This window comes from Ostrea edulis, chromosome 10 (genome assembly GCF_947568905.1).
Source record: "Ostrea edulis chromosome 10, xbOstEdul1.1, whole genome shotgun sequence".
In the NCBI taxonomy this organism is placed as follows: Eukaryota; Metazoa; Mollusca; class Bivalvia; order Ostreida; family Ostreidae; genus Ostrea; species Ostrea edulis.
The window spans coordinates 14,895,099-14,914,879 of record NC_079173.1 but is presented as its reverse complement, the minus strand read 5'-3'; the positions used below and the strand labels follow the sequence as shown (position 1 = coordinate 14,914,879).

Here is a 19,781-nt window from a genome sequence, read left to right as displayed (position 1 = left end):
ATGCTAACACAGTTTACCATTGCCTTAATGCTGAGTGCATTGGTGTATTCGAAGAAACCGAAAATAACCATAGGTGCATTCATCGGTGACCAGTCATTGCCATTCGGAATACATCGGAGTGGGCCAGCGATTGAGTTAGGACTTGAGAAACTGAAAGATATCGCTGCTGGTGAATTCGACGTGGAAGTCATTCGATACATTACTGACTTTGAGTGCTACTCAGAAATGACAGGGCTTTTCGCAACTGTTGTAGCTGAGATGTATCACAGAGGAAACATAACGGCAATAATGGGACCCAGTATGTATTCTAATCATTTAATTGTTAATGTTCATTATATATGACTGTTTCTAATGATCAAATGATAATACTGTTGAGATCGTTAACGCCCTATGAACACGCATGCTGAGAATGGCTATAAGGACATGTTAAAGTATACGATAAAAACTACATGTCTCAACTGAATTTGAATATCGACATTTGAATTTGTACTTTACTATGGCATAACAAACATCAATTTTCCCTTGAAAAATATTTTGTGGATTTCGGGACGAAAGAAGCATCATCATATAAATTATTTTGGAATTTTATATTCGCTATAACAATCTAGTTTACCAATGCAACTTATCGTTGGGTCAAATGGTGTCTGACTTGTTTCATACCAATTGTTAGGCCGTTCCTGGTACCCTGATTTTGACTACAGATATCTCTGTTTACCTGATTAAGATATAGGGCTAACGGGAGGTGTGATATATCAACAGGATATCCTTACTCCCTCTAGGCACCCGATCCCTCCTCTGGTATATCCAGGGATCCATATTTGCTTAAGTCACTAATTTGCATTGCTTATTAGAGTTACGAGATTGATCACTGTTAGTTATCTTCACCTTTTATAAACAGTAATTGAGAGCTTCATCATCGTGAAGATAACGAATAGCGATCAATCTCATAACTCCTACAAGCAATACAAAATAAATAGTTGGGCAAACACGGACCCCTGGACACACCAGAGGAGGGATCGGGTGACTTGGAGGAGTAAACATCTTCTTTCGACACGTTAATTTCCATACATATGACTCTTTATCCCACTACTTCTAAAGAACATCTATCAAACTAATATCAAACGGATTTTCTAACTCATTTTCTATGTAGATTCTTACGTAAAATACAATTTTTTTTATCTAGTGCCTAGTTTTATTTCAATTATCTGAATTTCATGGATTATATGTGACCATGCATTTACAACATAGGTTAATCTAATTTTTGTTATTAGCTCTTACAAATACTTCAAAGAAAATGTCAATAAAACTCCTACTTTCATCATAAGGATATATGGTTATCACGGAGATTGAAATCATTTTAGCACGTACATATGTAAGTTTAGGCCAGACTTACCTCTAAATGTTCCCATGCAAGTGGAAAATTAAGAAAGTGAATTTCGTGTTAATGGCTTAAGACTTAATTGTAAGTCATCACCCCCCCCCCCCCAATTTTACGTGTATGATGACCAATGGTATGCTGGCTGTCCATCAAACTTTTAACAATAAATCTCAGGTGGAGTAACATTTAAAGATACGTTTAAGAGTGAGATGAATTGCACGCTACTGCTTGCAACAAATACTTACATTACATTAATGTTGAGAAAGTAAAAGCTGTTTGTCATGTTATCCTCTGCAGCGCATCTTCAGAAAGTGTCAATTCTCGTAATCTCTCTCGTAATATCACTTTTCAAAGCTCACTGCGCTGATAATACAAAGTGATGCACAAACAAATGTTCCTGACGTAAGTGCGTCCTGGAATTTGCCTGCACAGATTGCGTATTATCAGCACGAAAAAGTGCTCAAAAGTAATTCTTTAGTGGTTGAAGGTTATGTATATTATTGAATCATACACAAAAAACAGGCAAGCACGACTCACAACGACATAAAACCCTTTGTGCTACTACTCTCAACAGGGTACAACCTATTATGTATCTGCCTCACATCAGTAGAACGATGACATCACAGGCACTCAACGTGTTAAATATCTATAATTAAGACAATGTCTTCCTGTAAACATTATATTCACAAGGTATATCACACCACCATCTTGGTTTTATATTTACCAGCTGCATCGCTTGAAAATTTCTGCGAAAAGTACGATATGATATGATTAGCCCCTGCCATTTAGAAGCAACTCGGTCAAGGTATTACCTCTCGCATCGTCATGTAAAAGTTATACTGTACCAATTTTGCGCATTTCGACAAATAATGTATCTTCAGTGATGCTTTTCAGTGATGCCGAAATTTTGGAGATTCGAAATAACAATAAACTTGTAAGAGCTAAAGGGAAAACTAGAGTGCCAAAAAATGGAGCCAAATTCGTCAAAGGATAGCGCTATGCATGAGGGAGATAGTCCTTAATTTTGAAATGAATTTCTAAATTGTATAACAGCAATTAAATATACATCCGTATTTTTAAGCTGCATGTAGTACCGAAATACTTAGCTACTGGTCTGTAGAGACCCTCGGGGACTAATAGTCCACCAGCATAGGCCTCGACCCAGGGGTTGCAATGTAAAAGTTATACGGTATCCATTTTGATGCACTAGATGCGCATTACCACAAATAATGTCTGTTCAGTGATGTTCAAGCCGAAATTTTGGAAATTTGAAATAACAATAAACTTGTAAGTATTAAAATGATAAGTAGAGTGTCAGAAATAAAGTCCATTTATTGGCTGTAATCCATCGTTAATCATTGTCTACTGCTTCTCAAATGTGAATGATCGCTGAAAGATGGACGGAAGTTGACATAATTTCGGAATAGCACTTTTTTCATTGAATATCATTAGCAGGAAATATGTTCTACAGAGCGAGCACAGGCACTCAACGTTTTAAGTATCTACAAAAACAATTATCTTCCTGTAAACACACTATTCAATTGAATATTATGTTTACAAGAAGACAATTTTTAAATTATAGATATATAAAACGTCGAGTGTCTGTGGGCGCGAAATAATGGATCTTGAACACTATTCTATTAGTATAAACTTTATTCATTTTTTTACAACGTTAAACATGATAACTTCACTTATTCAGCCTAGTTGAAAGTAAATGACATACGTAATAAGAAAAGTTCACAGAATTAACACACACGCGCGCGCACGCGCGTGTAGATGTTGGTATACTCTCAAACGTTTACAGTGACATTTATACATCCAAATGTCCTGTCCTGCTTATTTGTAAAATTTCAGTGCTTTAAAAATGGGGAACAAAACGTGGGTTGGGTCGAGGTGAAGGGGGGGGGGGTCATGAGCATCTCCAATGCTGTATTAAGTAATGTGATAGATTTACCAAATTGCCCATGCCAGTTTGTCCCGAAACCACACAATTGTATTCGAAGTTTAGTGTTTGTAGGGCTGCAACTCCCCTGCAGTCAGTGCCATCCCCTGTTCCCCTGCACAAGCTTCAGAAGGTACATTAGCAAGATAATTCTCATTTGCATATTTATGTAAACTTCCGTCCACCTTTCAGCGATTTCTCGCATTTGAGAAGCAGTAGACAATATTTGACGGTTGATTATAGCCGATAAATGGACTTTATTTCTAGTTCACCATGACGATGCGAGAGGTAAGACCTTGACAGAGTTGCTTCTAAACGGTAGGGGTCTAATCAACATATCATATCGAACTTTTCGCCGAAATTTTCAAGCGATTTAGCTGGTAAAAAAGAATTCCAAAATGGCGGCGTGATATACCTTGTGAACATTATGTTTACAGGAAAACAATTTTTAATAGGTATTTAAAACGTCGAATGCCTGTGGATGACATAACATGATGGTTTCTTAAACAATTGTTTTATCTGGTGATAAGGGTCGTCAGCTTACACTTACGCGGGTTAGAATTTTTTTCTGCAATCCTTGCTACTTTCATTATTCGATGAAACGTCAAAGAAACATTTATTGTTTATATTTATGTTTTTATGTATTGTTTTCACATAAAAACTAGACTTCTGCTTCATACTTAGATATTTTATTGAAAGTAGACATTAACAGCAAACTGACAACTCACCTATTTGACAAACGGGATGATTTCAGCTTCTACATCGTCAACTTCCAATATTTATTTAGCAATATACAATTATCACCTGCATATGATGTTTAGATATTTCAACTGATTCGATACGGAGGAGCTTGTTCTGCGTATGGTCAGTTTTTGAATCGAGGCAAGCTATTGACAAACAAGTTGAAGGTAAAAGGGTATCAAAAGTCTTGATTGAAGTCAGCATTTCGGAAATTCGCAAATTCTATGGTCGTTTTAACGATCTAGTTCATCAAAACAAAATATCATTGAGTCAATTGCTGTCTGACATGTTTCATGCCGATTGTCAACCCGTTCTTGGCACACCGATTTTGACTACGGATGACTCCGTTTACCTGGTCAAGATATAGGGCTCACGGCGGGTATGACCGGTCTACAGGGGATGCTTACGTATCCTAGGCACCTGATCCCACCTCTGGTGTGTCCAAGGGTCTGTGTTTGCCCAACTATTTCTTTTGGATTGGTTATAGGAGTTATGAAATTGATCACTGTTCGTTCTCTTCATCTTTCATTTACGAGTAAGTACTAAAAATATGATTTGGTTGACCCATTCATTACGTTAAATGGAACAGCCAATGTACTCTTTAACCTTAATGACACTCCATATTTGGTAATGATTACACAGACAGATGGTATATACTAAATATTCGATTGAACTAGATTGCAACAAGCATCCATTTGTTGTCGGATATGATTGCAATGTGAATTTCAATAGAACAAATAAGAGAAAAGATTCAGTGAATGTAAAATTATAACTGTATCGAATGTTCGCGAGACATTTTATCATTAATACACTGTGAATATTATGGTGGTGAGCTCTGGTAGAAAATCACTTTAATAATTGGAAAAAAACGTATTTTCTTGGAATTTAGAAAGATTGGAATTAACCACTAACTCATAACAGCTTTGTTTGTAAATCCAGCTCGTCACTGACGCTCTTATTGTTTACCTGTCGTACGTTAGAATTTTGTTACTGCTATAATTTTCTTTTGATAATAGTAAATAAATTGCGTTTATTTTCAAATTGGCTTCCTTAGTAATTTCTGCTGCTGTGTATTTAGGGTTTATTATGACTCATAACGCCCGATGAACATTTTGTTAAAAATCTGTCAAACAAGGAAGACATAACTTGATTTAACGCATCGCAATTGCGAGAGAAAGAGTGAGGTCTGAAGAAAACCGCCGACGAATTAATTCAGTCTAAGTCGATGACCTTTACTATTCACGTTCTTTCTTTGGCCTCATTAGTTAATGAGACTTTGTGAGTTTGAAATGACATTTACTAGTACGCGAAAAGCACGTAACTCAATCATAAAAAAATACAAAAGACATTTGTCAGGGCAATTAAAATCCAAGAATGTTTCATATAATTTCATACATAGAAATGAGAATTGAAAATATATTCTGTAAGAATGGAAACCAGTAGTTATACCGTCCTGCTTGTGCAGAAAATAATTGCAATATTATCAACAACTTGTATACTTATCCAAATTTACAAAGACTGGTGAATTCAAAGACTTGGAATATTGCAAATACCAGCGTTGTTTGGTATTCTCTGTACAAATGAAAGTAAATTCTTTTAGGAGATGACAGAATTTGATCAAAATGAATCTGGTGCTGCTGCTTAGATTGAATGCATATGTACTCGATCAAAACCATACAGGTATTTGTCTCCCCTCACCGTTCTTAATGGATTTAAGGCGTCCCATACAAAAATAAAGTAAAATAGATGCATAAAATGGCCTTTAGTGTTTTATATAGGAAATATTTAATGGAAAATATCCGAGAACGAAACGACGTGTAAACCAATACCTAGTAAACTTTCATATATTTTCATCGAGGCATGTGTTGAACATCATGAGACTATCACGTGACATTATATATTTAGAACCAACAAAAATATTGTGATAAAAGTGCAAATATAGGTTACATGTAGGTCAACCCTTTGAAAAAACAAAGCCTACTTTACATTAACTGAAAAGTTTTGGGAGCAAGTTCTCCGATAGAAGGGAGGAAGTTTAAAATGCATCTAATGCAGCATATTTCTTAATTTTCGAGAGTATGTAAGATATTATCAGATGCGGAAAGGGGTTTGTTTTTGTGTCAGAAGTTGCTCTCTACACTTTTCTGATATATCAATCTATTAAGAATATAAATATATAAACATCAAGCACCAAAATACACTGTACATCGTTGCACTTTTACATTTACTGCAGCTGGTAGCAATAATTATGTAAATTAAACGCAGTGCTAATTCGAATCAGGAGAATGTATAGGGGCGATTTCAAGGTAACAATATTAAATGAACATCACCTTCGTGCAAACTAGATATGATAAATGCAGAGTGATTTGATATGAAAAAGAAATCATATATGATTATATGATAAGCATTTGACAAGAACATTTTTCATGTATACTGCTTATCACTTGATAACGGTGGTAAATAATGACTTACTATTATGACACTTTCCTCGCGATACAACTGTAAGAACTTTTACGTCGTGACGTATGTTTTTATTGTGACGTCATACGGTGCGAAGTGCACTGGGGTACATTTATATAAAGCACTGTAATTGTTCCCGGGAAGCCTTAACTGAACTGAGTACGTAATTTTTAATCATTAGTAATACATTTTACTATTTGACCTGATTTTGAATGAAAGGTGAAGATGACGAACAGTGATCAATCTCATAACTCCTATAGGTAATACAACATAGAGAGTTGGGCAAACACGGACCTCTAGATAATACAAAAGGTGAGATCAGGTGCCTAGGAAGATTAAGCACCCCCTGTTGACCAGTCATACCCACCGCAAGCCATATATCTTGATCAGAAAAATGGACTTATCCATCGTCAAAATCAGTGTGCCAAGGACGGCCTAACAATTGGTATGAAATAAGTGAAGCAGCATTTAACCCAATGATTGGTTGTATAGGCAAACTAGATTGTTATAAAGACCATAAAAGCAAATTGCTCATTTTAATTGCGACTTTTGAAACGGTAACCCCTGCACCATCAACTTGTTTGTCAGTAGCCTGCCTCGATTTTAAAACGCATCATACGCAGAACAAGGTCTTGTGTATCAAATCAGCTGAGAAATATAAACATCATATATTCAGGTAAAAGTGGAATATTGCTAAATAAATATAGGAAGTTCAAGCGGGAAAGCTAAAATCATCCCGTTTATCATTAAGTCGAGTTGTTAGTTTGACGTTAATGTATACTTTTAATAAAATATTCAAGCATGAAGGAGAAGTGGAAGACTCTATGGTGTCTTTTATTTCGAGTTCACTGGGATATATCGAATCGACATATTAATGAAAATTACTAAAACGTCGTGGATATCTATAAATGTTGTATTGAAAGTGAAAGCAAGAGATGTTTTCTTCTCATGTACCAGTTTATTAAAATAAATTCTGCTTTATTAGAATATGAATACAGGTCAACTTGCAAAGGAGCACATTTTGAGCCCATGGGAATATCATGTCATACCATGAAGTGTTAATTATTATAAAATATTTGAATAGATCAAATACATATATGCATTAATTTATGGAAACAATTTATGAAAACAATGTGATGCATGTGACCATATCGTATATCTTGTTTTGATTTTGACCTCAAACACGATATATCCAAATTGCGTTTCCCCAACTGTAAAGTCAAATACCATAATGGATGTGTTTGTTGCAGATTATGGTCACAGAAGTGCAATTTTGCTCTCGTACAAATAGCTACCGTTATATGAACGTTCGATCATCAGAACTACTTTGGACTTTAAAGCTCGATTGAACCAAATGTCAAACTCATATGGAATGTGTAACTTGTTATCACCATACATACATGTATGTATACTACAAACCAAGGATTGACAGCAATGTTCAGTATTAGTAATGAAAAATGTTAATTTGTAGCTTGCAGTGAAACAACAAAAACAATCGGGAGAATGGCCGCAGCATGGAATATCCCTATGTTTACAACAAGTGGTGCTTTCCAATCATTAAACGACAAGCAGATTTACAAAACCCTAACAAGACTCTCCTATAGTTTTATTGCGATTGCTGAATTTTACATCAAAGTTTTCTCACATTTTAATTGGACTGACATTTCCGTCTTGTATGAGAGAGAAGGAACTCGTTTTGTTAAACTTATATATACTCTAAATGAAGCCATTGGAGAAGATATACATGCGGCTTTTCAAGGAGCCGGTCTATCATCTACGATCATACCATTTTCATCTGAATCGGAGCAAGGATTTACCAATACATTGCACAAAGCAAATGCATCGTCTCGAGGTAGGTACTCGAATCATGGATTTCCCACAAAGTATGTAATGATCTCGTCATAGATATGTATAGTGAATTTGTCTCTGAGCATGTGATGGATTCTTCTCAAGTTGTGTAATAGATTTATATTGGTATGTTATATATTCATATTGGTATGTAATAGATCCAAATTGGTACGTATTGGATTTATATTGGTATGTAATATATTCCTTTCGAAGTATTTAATGGATTCGTTTCGGGATATGTAAGGGATTCGTTCAGGGGTGTGTTATGGAATCAAATTGATCATATTGTTTACGATATATCGCTCACAGTGGGCCTGGCGGATCTACAGGGGATGTTTTCCCCTCCTTTACGCCTAGGCACTTGATCTCTCCGTATTTGCCCAATTCTCTATTTTGTATTCTTTGCATGAGTTATGACATTGAAAACTATTTGATATGATATATATTCGCTTCGGGGTAAGTAATACATGAAATATATTGATTTTAATAACATAAAATACATGACACCCATACAAATTCCAGAGGAAGAAAATGATTGTCATTATTTCTATAATCATATTACACTTCAACAAGTGATGGAATCCGTAGTCATTGTGAATTGTTGACGTATGTCTATGAAACTTGCTACATGATATTTGTGAACATATCGGTAAACCTTCACATTACATTGTTTTTGTTTCGACTGGCTATTTATCTTGTATTCCATTATCTACCTCCAAAAATATGACGAAGATTCTATTGAAACGGGTAGTTTTCAGGTAATATCGTGATTTTTGTGTAGGAAATATTATGTAAAGTGCAAATTAACTTTAGTCTTATGGTGACTGATATTATGAACGTCTACGTTAATTCATCACAATTGCGTTCTTGTGAAAATTGAATATTGTGATATCAAATTACAGATACAGGCAAATCCCGTCCGTCATCATTTTGTTGATTTGATACTCTAACTAAATATTCCATTCAGATTTTGTTGTCTTCCCATATGCTTTGAATAAATATTCATACTAAAACATCCAGTGGGGATCCGGGTTAGAATACTTCTTCAGTAACACCTGCCTGTCGTGATAGACGAGTAAATAGGACGGTCTTTCAGATGAGATCGCAAACACGAGGCCCTGTGTCACAGCATGTGTGTCATGAAAAGATCCATCCTTGCTAAATGAATGATTTAATATTGTTTAACGTCCCTCTCGCGAATCTTTCACTCATCATACTGCCGGTGAAGGGCTGCAATATTTGGGCCTATGCTAGGCGCTTATGGCGTTTGAACAAGGAACGATGTTTATCGTGCCACACCTTCTGTGACACGGGAAATCGGTTTTTGCGGTATCATCCGAAGGACCTCCCCATTTAGTCGCCTCTTACGACAAACAAGGGGCACTGAGGACCTATTTTAACCCGAATCCCCATGGGAATCTGCTGAAAGACCATAAGCACCAAGCATAGGCTTATGTTTTGCAGCCCTTCACCGGCAACGGTGAAATCTCCATGAAAGGTGAAGATAACGAACAGTGATCAATTTCATAACTCCTTTAAGCAATACAAAATAGATAATTGGGCACATACAGACTCCTGGTCACACTCGCCGTGAGTCATCATGAGTATATCTTGATCATTTGAGTGAAACATTCTCGGACGTCCCGTTAAAAAGCCATTCAATTATCCTAGGAAAGTTTGAAACTGCCAGTGAGGAAATCTTTATAACCCAGAAATCTTATGTATAAAACTGAAACTTAATTGTTTGGTTCCTCTACCATTCGCTGTATCATGAAATATATTAGCATTGTTTTTCGAAATAGAATTTTCTTCAATGACATAACTGTTCAAAAAGACTATGAGCATATTGTATTTTTCACTCTGGAAACTATACTTTGATATGGACAATCATGGCGTAATTAACTGAAATCAGATTAACATATGATGCTTTAATTGTGTTAGCACATAATTACTTTCATACAAGTCAGACGACACGGCTTGATTTCAAGCGTGATCGATGTTTCTGTAACGTCGCGATCCAGAACACTGAGTAGACTTTTCACACCTTCACCATAAATGAAATGCAGACAATATTCATTTTTTTCGGTTAGAATACTGCATTTTGGCGGTGTACTAACATCACAAATAAACGCGACTTCTCGTATGGCGAGATATCTGTCTATTATAATGCCGCCATATGTCCATTACGTGATCTTCCACTTCTTGCAGCGTCTCCTAAATGGAACATATTATTGGGAAAATGTGTGTATCTCTTTTGAATCGATAAGTTAGATGTATCCCGAGCATTCCAGACTTTTACCCGATCACATTTTTTTTATTTCAAGGAGAGACATTCAAAATCAACTTATATTGATTAAACATTTCATAACAAATACTTAAAACCAGATCATAGTCTTCACTGTTGAAATAGTTGTAAGGTGTACTAAATTTGACTATAATGGTGTAGATAAAGAGTGAGGTGGAGATAAAAATTTCACACAATTTGTGTTTTCAATGTTTCTTTTTCAGTGTTTGTCATTTTGTGTAAGAACATCGTCCTCAGAGAGTTATTATTGACTGCGCACTCGTTTGGCATGACAAATGGGGAGTATGTGTTCCTGTATTTCTTTGCGACTAATGGATTCATTCATGGCGAGATAAACTGGAAAATGGGAGATGAAAACGACGAGGTTGTATGATATATATATATATATATATATATTTATAATTCAAACTAGTACAAACGTTTACCATTAAACTAGAATCAATCATGGTAAAATCAAAGTGTTGTGATATAAATAAAATAGAAATCAGTGCATTTACGTAATCGCGATAGCCTAGCGGTTATGGCGCTCACATTGCAATTGGGGACATGAAAGTCCAGTTATTGACCACGGCGGAGGGATGCTAGTCAATAATTTTCTAGAGAGCAAATTAAGAGACATCGTGGGCTGATCCACAATATGCGATGTATGTTTAAAGACATGGTTCTCATTATTGTCACGGCAGGCATTGTGGAGAGCACATACACCTTACGGTTTGAAATAAGTAAAGATATACCTTATAATTTAAATACAGGTTATAAAGGAGTTATGGTGATTTTTGCAATTTCACTTCCCAATAATAGTAAACCAACTCCAAACATTTAATTTATAAAATGCAAAATTGGTGAATTTTACTGATGGTAGGTTCATGAATGCAAGGTGAAGATAACGAACAGTGATCAATCTCATAACTCGTATAAGCAATACAAAACAGATAATTGGGCAAACACGGACCCCTGGACACACCAGAGGTGGGATCAGGTGCCTAGGAGGAGTAAGCATTCCCTGCTGACCGGTCACACCCGCCGTGAGCCCTATTTCCTGATCAGGTAAACGGATTTATCCGCAGTCAAAATCAGTGTGCCAAGAACGGCTTAACAATCGGTATGAAAAACGTCAGACAGCTTATGATATGTGATAATGTATGAATTCCCACAAAAAACAGTGTACGGAGAAGTCATTTCTATAGAAAATATAAAACAAAAAGTTGAAGGTTGAAGAATATCAAGTTGGTAATAAGAATAAAGTATGTGACCGGTCGACAGATGAAGATTACTCCTCCTAGGCGCCTGTGGTATATTCAGAGGTCCATGTTTGCTCAACGCTTTATTTGGCATCCCTTTTAAGATAGATGAGGATAGCGAACTCCTTTTAAGGTTTGAGATTTATCCCTGTTCTTTATTTTTACCTTCAAAATAGAAATTCTCCATTTATCCTTCATTGTATCATGGATTGCAATTTCCATTGCTAGGGAATCACACAAACTGTGTACGTGCTTTACGAGTTTTATACATTTTTCATTGAATTGTTTGATAATATGTTTAGAAAAAAACCCACAATATCTACACAAAAAAGTAAATGCTCTACTCGGGATACCTAATGAATGTTTAATTAATAGATCATGCGAAAGGTCTTCCAATCACTGTTCCTCGTCGGTCTCTTTCAATCGGAAACCAAGGAATATGCAGAATTCAAGTTTGAACTTAAGAGACGATCTCTGGAAAAGTATAACTTCAGTTACGGCGTGAAAGAAGACGTAGGTGTTTTAATGTTGTAGATACACACATTAGTTCACAAAGTAAGTTATATTATTTCTACGTTTCGATAACATTCGATATTGTGATGTTTATAAGTTGTAAACGTAGATGCACGAAAAGGACCAAACACAATGCTGCTCTTAGACTTGTGACCTTTTTCTGATTATCGTGGGGAGCAAACATTAAAAAATGAAATAATAAATCTTTCTATTTTAAGCAACATTTGTCACTCTGAAATCATCGTGTGCATATAAATTCACAGATTCATTTTGTAGGTAAATCCACACGCTTTCGCATTTTATCTCGCATTTATATTGTACGGAGAAACGGTAAAGAACATAATTCGTGATGAAAAAGACTTCAGAGATGGCGGTGAAGTCACTAAAAGATTATGGAACAGAACATTTGATGGTGAGAAAAAAAATCATTTTGGTGACTAAATTGAAAATGTACGTAGTGTAGCAAAAATTAATTTTAAAGAATAGTGAACATGTAAGCCTTCATAATGTTATAGCACATACTGAAGAAATAGTATCAGCTGTTATATTATTGGTATTTAGAATGTTACGTTATGTAGTATGCAGAATATTACGTCAATGTTCATTAATGCTGATGAAATACCAGTTCGAGTTTTGAAAGTGGTGTTATTTTGACCTAATGAACTAGGGAATTCGGTAATTATCGTTAGTGTTCTAATGTTATAACATTACTTGAGGTATTTGTACCCTTCAGTGATGTCATAAGATTTCGCAAAGTCAATGATTTGATAAGATTTATGCATGACAGGAACAAATTTTGTTGGAATCTTTTTCAATGGTGATTGTAAAAAAAAAATATTTACTATAAACTATTTCAAAAATCTAGGTTTTATAAGAATATCAATTATATGGTTCAAAATATTGAATCCGAGGGCATTTTCATTAAATCATTTATCAAGTCCATTATGTGATATATTTCCTATATTTTTCACAAACATTTTGTATATATCATAAAGAAACAGTTTCATGCAATTGTTATGAATGCTATCATATCGTTGCAACCAGTTTGTCAATAATACTGTTTAAGGAAAATTGCCAATATTCTGATGTTGATAACAGGTATATTGTACTACTTAATAAGCAATTATCAATACCGCAACGTACTTGTATTATCTTTTCTATTTGTTACCAAGATGCATTGTTTGAAGAATCAACAATCAAAAATAGAATTGAACCTATAATTCTAGAGGGGTTGAATTACGTTCATTTGACAATTTTCGAAAAGTTCATAAGAACCCGTTACCATCAGGTTAAATGATGTAAATTTGACAAACAAATGCAGTTACTTACAATCGAATCGGTGGTGAAGCTTGACAAATATGTAAGGCAAGTTCAGGAATCGAACGTATAACTCATACCAACATTATGGAGATACATTTACGTTTTGATATCTTAAAAATTATTAAGTTATAAGGTTACCGTTTTTTCTCTATCATTCTAGCTGTCAACGGAAAAATATTCGTTAATGCCAAAGGTGATCTGCTTGTTGACATGATGATTCTGGACCTCGATCCCAAGTCAGGCGAATTTGTTGTAGGTACTCTCTCTCTCTCTCTCTCTCTCTCTCTCTCTCTCTCTCTCTCTCTCCATGAATTATGAATTCCTTAAACTCCAAGTTGGTGACAACTTCATTTGAGGTTTAACAATAGTCAACCACCTACCAAACGAATTTAACAACATATTCCCAAAACTTGTTTACTCTGTTTCATAGAGATATTTAAATACGTAATTCAAACAAGCCACTGCTTGAATATACTTTAATTTTTCAAAACCAAAATATACACTGAACCCAATGATTATGGATGTTGCCAATTACAGGCTCTTTACACCACTGCAGGTCATGGATGACATTCCTTCCGAACCATGACGCCAGTTTCTTATGCTTAAATTTATAACAAAGGAAGAAATGCCGTGAACATAAGCAACATTCTTCATCATTAAAGAGTTCAAACTTGTGTTTTAAGATATTTCAAGTTGAAGTCTGCACCTTGTATTTCATACAGATATACTTCTACTATTGTATCCACACTTTATAAGTAGAACAAACTTCGTTAAATAGAGACCATTTCATACTTAATTCACCCACATCTTTGTCCTCTTCCAACTATAGTCCAGCTGGACGATTCATTACTGGTGATGTTGATATAGTGAAAAATAAGGACCTCAAATCACCTATGTTAAAAGGTTTTTAATACAGAGAACCTCGATCTTTCAACTGGTGACAAAACTTTATTGTAAATGCTGCTAAAGATTTGCCAGACGACGGGCTAAATATGAAAATGAAGAACTTGATAAATTGTCAGAATGGATTAAAATTATAAGAGAAATATCAAAATCTCGCATTAGATACATTAAAACAAAAGTACGTACCATCTATCCTTCTGTGTTTAGTAAAGCAGAAATGATAAAGGAATTAGATTATTTGTCGAAATGTGCAGCTGGTGCATCAAAATTGGTACCGTATAAGTTTTACATTATGACCCCTGGGTCGAGGCCTCTGCTGGTGGACTGTTAGTCCCCGAGGGTCTCTACAGCCCAGTAGCTAAGTACTTCGTTACTAGCTTGAAAATACAGATGTATATTTAATTGCTGTTATAAAATTTAGAAATTCATTTCAAAATTAAGGATTATCTCCCTCATGCATAGCTCTTATCATTGGACTAATTTGGCTCCACTTTCTTGGCACGCTGTTCTTGGCTATATTTAGCTCTAAAATTTCATAGTTATTTCGGATTTCAAAGATTTCGGTTGAGCATCACTGAAGAGACATTATTTGTCGAAATGTGCATCTGGTGCATCAAAATTGGTACCGTATAAGTTTTACATGTGTTACATGAGGAATACGTTTTGATTCAAGTTGTCAAAGCTTGTACCAGCATTGTCGCTGTTTGTAAAACTCTATTGCAACTGTATTTTAACGAACCTATCAATAATTCCACTTTTGGTAATCGTACTTATAATCCACCTGTCCTCTCAAAAGATGAAATTCTTCTAAAGCATGATCCGATTTTAGACAAAAATTTAATATTCCAGTCAATGCGTCGGGTAAATATGAGTTAACATACTTATACTGGATTCCTAATCTTTGTAAAAAAAAACTTACAAACAAAGATATATTGCTGGATCCAGTAAATGATCTACCAAGACCCATTTTTACTCCTCAAGAAAATATTAACAGATGTGAAGGATAAATTTCAAACGTACTCTGCGACTGCATATGCCATAATTTATGTAGATCAAATGTAAATTCTGAAAACTTCTAAAGTTCTAAGGAAGTTTCAGTAAATTTGAAATGTCAAAATATTTCTCAAATTAACACCATCAAAACGTATTTTTTTAAATACCATTCATCACGACAAATCTAAGACTAGATTTTTGACATTGTAGACAGTTGCTGCCTAACAAAAATGGAAAACGGAAGTATTCGTATCAGTCATCCAAAACATTTACTTTGTTAAATACCACTCTGATTCCACGCAAAGTATTGTAAAGTTGAAATAACGAAAATGCTGCAGTTCCTCAGTGGCAATATTTTCATAGCCTTTCGTGATCAAGTCTTCCAACAGTCTGTTTGAATTCCCATGGGTGACCTGTTTTAGTATTCTTATGACGCAGAATTCATTAAAATAAACATCTATGTGAGATGAAAAATATCTGCCTGTTGTCTTTCATTCGACATTTAGAGATATCTATCAAAAATGATATGATAATGATATTCATTCATATGTCAATATGATATATGTTCGTGAACTCGAAATGAAAGACACCTGGAGCCTTCCACTTCTGCTTCGTGCCTAGATATTTTATTGAAAGTGGAAATAAACGGCAAGCGAATAACTTACCTGTGTGATAAACGGGATGATTACAATTTCTCCATCGTCAACATATTCATATAGCAATATTCCATTATCACCTGCATATGGTGTGTATATATCTCAACTGATTCGATACTCAAGAGCATATTCTGCGTATGATCAGTTTTTAGATCGTATTTGGCTACTAAAAACATGTTGATGGTGCAGGGATTTCAACAGCCTCTTCTAAAGTCACTATTTCGCAAATCCCATGGTCGTCATAACGATCTAGTTTGGTAATACAACCTGTCACTGGGTCAGATGCTGTCTGACGTGTTTCATACCGATTGTTAAGCCGATCTTGAAACACTGATTTTGATTACAAATAACTCCGTTTGCCTCATCAAGAGATAAATGTAAAGCTCGTGGCGGATGCAACCAATCAACAGGGGATGCTTACTCCTAATAGAAACCTGGTGTCATCCCTGGCATATCAAGGGGTTCGTATTTGCAAAACTCTCTATTTTGTATTGGTTACAGTACCCGCAAAGTTATTCTTGACATTCCTATCGTGCTCTGTCGTGCGTGTATCCTATCGTATCGTGCGTGTATCATATTGTACCGTGCGTGTATCCTATCCTCTCGTGTATCAGGTTTTCCGTTTTCTATCGTGTTTTGCGTTTATCAGTTCTATCATGTATCGTGTTTTGCGTGTATAAGATTTTCCGTTTATCGTGAAACTCGTTTATCGTGTAGCTTCGGAAACTATCGAGATCGTATATTAAATCTAATGAAAAAGTACGATACTTTCCGAAAGCTTTATTTGTTTTGTTAAAGAATCTATTTTTAGGAATTGAGGAAAGACAGTATATTTGAAGGAGAACATAAAGCTATCGATTTTAAGGCAGAAAAAGAGCTATATGTCTGTCCAGAGAGGGTGAAAATTCATCACAATTTCATTCTAAGTAGTCTGGAAAGTAGGCAGTGGTTTGCCAAGCAAACCGAGGACAGTGAAACTGAAAGCTCCTTCATCTGCAGTTCATAAACATTTCCTTGTCTAGAAACAATTATTTGTAATTAACACTAACAGAGAAATGGGAAGTTCCGATCTGAAAGGAAAAATCAGTAAATTACATTGTTTATTACATATATTTTAATAATGATTCTTTTTCTTCCGAATTTTTTCCACCTGTATTCAACTTATATAACAACTACTGAACTTGTGCGCGTTCTTATATCTGATTTTGTGTATCACCCGTGTTTTGACAGTAAACATTCTCAGGGACATTGTATTTCACACATTTAGAAGATTAAGTTTTAAAAGAGTTCAAGGGTAATGCATCTCCCAAAATTCTGCTCAATTGGGCACAATTCACCTTTCATTGTTGTTTGGTTTTTTTTATTTATACATGTACACATGTACCAATAGTCGTACATGTAGATACTGGAAATTTATGCTAGTTTTGATCATTATATCAATTTTTTACATGCTAAACACAAACATTTTTAAGCGTTTCTAAATTGAGAATTTAAATCAAGCCGGTTTTAGTATATGTTTTTAACGGTTTACAGTCTACTTCGGATATGATGAAATCCAGGGGACCGACCTGAATTGTTCATTATATCCAAAATTCAATATAACCAATGCTGAACTACACAAATATTGCTACTGCTATTTTAACTTCAATATAACACATATTTCAATATAACCGACTTCAATATAAGTGGAATGGACTGTATTTGTTTTTGTTAACAAAAATCAATTATAATAAATATGTTCCAATTACTTATGAGTATCAATTATCACTCATAGTGTAGAAATATCTAACATATGAGCAGATGGTGTAGTGCAGTGGATTGTTTTTAAAGCGGTCATTATGAAAATAATACGTAAGATCGCGACTACTTTTTCTGTCTTGGTTTTAAATTTTACTTTCTCTTTTCAAAGTCTCGCGAGACCCAGAATATGCGAGAATTTGGGCATGTTGGTAAATAATACCACTTCTGCAACTTTTGTTGTGATTGATTCAACTGATTTTAACAATGGCGCACTATTATTGCATTGCAGTATACTGTAGTAATGATTTAAGAAAGAAACAAAATACGCAGAAATATCCACAAATGATAGATTTTAATGGAAATGTGGTGGATTTTGTCCCACTGCTGTCAGCAAGGAAATTCCCTAAGCTGAGAAGAGTTTGCGTCAAAATATATATCTTCACGAGCTAAATTCAGGAGTTCATTTTTCCTGTAGCCAGACGTTTTTACACACCTTTCATTTAAAAATGCTTTTAATTGTGGAAAGCACGGGTTAAATCTTCTTCCGATGCTATGTTTGAATAAGCAAAAAATGTCCAAGATCGAGACGCTTTTGCAGACTTCTTTACAAAAGAGTTTCGCTAACTCGATTTTTACGATCTTGCGTATTGTAGTTGTTGAATGAGCGGTGAACTCAGAGCTTGATTCAAAATACCCCCCCCCCCCTCCTCGCTACACACAAAATATTACTTGGTTTTATTTTATATTCAAGATAATAGACATTAGAATAAGAGAGCTATTGAAGGATGATATCACTACATTATATTATTTTTTTTTTATTTTTTTTTTTAAATATATATATCTTTTATTTCCCAGAACCTATTCTATAACAATAATGATAGTAATAATAAAGTACACTATAGGGCAGCTGTCAGGGATGAGGCCCTGGCTAAGCTCCCTCAAAATTTAACAAGACATTTCCTACTGTGCCACGCAGGGCATTATACATTATATTACATCTTCTTAATCCCCTGTTTAATTGCTAAACGCTCGGCATCAAGTGTGAATGTCACGGGTCCTCGGAGAAGACCTTAAAAACTGACGCCCCGTGTTACAGTAGGTGTGGCACGCTAGAGAACCCTCACTGCTCAATGGCCGTAATTGCCGAGCATAAATTTTAAAGCTCTTCACCGGTCATGGTGGCGTCTCCATATAAGTGAAATATTCTCGAGCGAGACATTAAGCAAGATAAAATTCAATCACTCCCTGTGTGATTCATAGATTAAACATTAAGTGACAATATACGTTTTAGAATCATTGGCTGAGAAAATTCATATAGATACCAAATAATGAATTAAATACCGTATATAGTTTAGTTTCGGAATTTAGCTGTAATGACGGTAAAAAAAAAAGATAAATAGAATTTTTAAAAAATTAGGAAAATAAACGTACAACCGTGGCTAAATAAATTATTATCATATTATATTGTGCGTGTATCCTATTGTATCGTGCATGTATCCTATCCTATCGTGCGTGTATCGTGTTCTATCGTTTATCATGTCAAGAATAACGTTGCGGGTACTGTAAAAGAGTTAAGATGTCGATCACTGTTCGTTATCTTCGCCTTACATAACAGTTGAATTTAAATGAGGATCATATGTAAGAGTTGACATGTGCCAAACATGTCGCCCTAGCCGACACCATATGCGATTAAAGGCTTATCATAAGGATATATTTAAAAAAGAGTTAAATTAAGTAGGTA

General features: G+C 35.1%; 1 protein-coding gene across 1 annotated transcript in view; it reads left to right on the top strand.

Moving 5' to 3' along the window:
• The window catches only part of LOC125666394 (atrial natriuretic peptide receptor 1-like), a 43,216-nt gene continuing 23,435 nt past the window's right edge, over positions 1-19,781 (top strand). The window contains exons 1-5 of the mRNA XM_048899563.2: positions 1-298; positions 10,878-11,038; positions 12,291-12,428; positions 12,705-12,840; positions 13,909-14,000. Of these exons, the coding sequence (XP_048755520.2) occupies positions 1-298; positions 10,878-11,038; positions 12,291-12,428; positions 12,705-12,840; positions 13,909-14,000 (825 nt within the window). The remainder of the gene's footprint in view (positions 299-10,877; positions 11,039-12,290; positions 12,429-12,704; positions 12,841-13,908; positions 14,001-19,781) is intronic.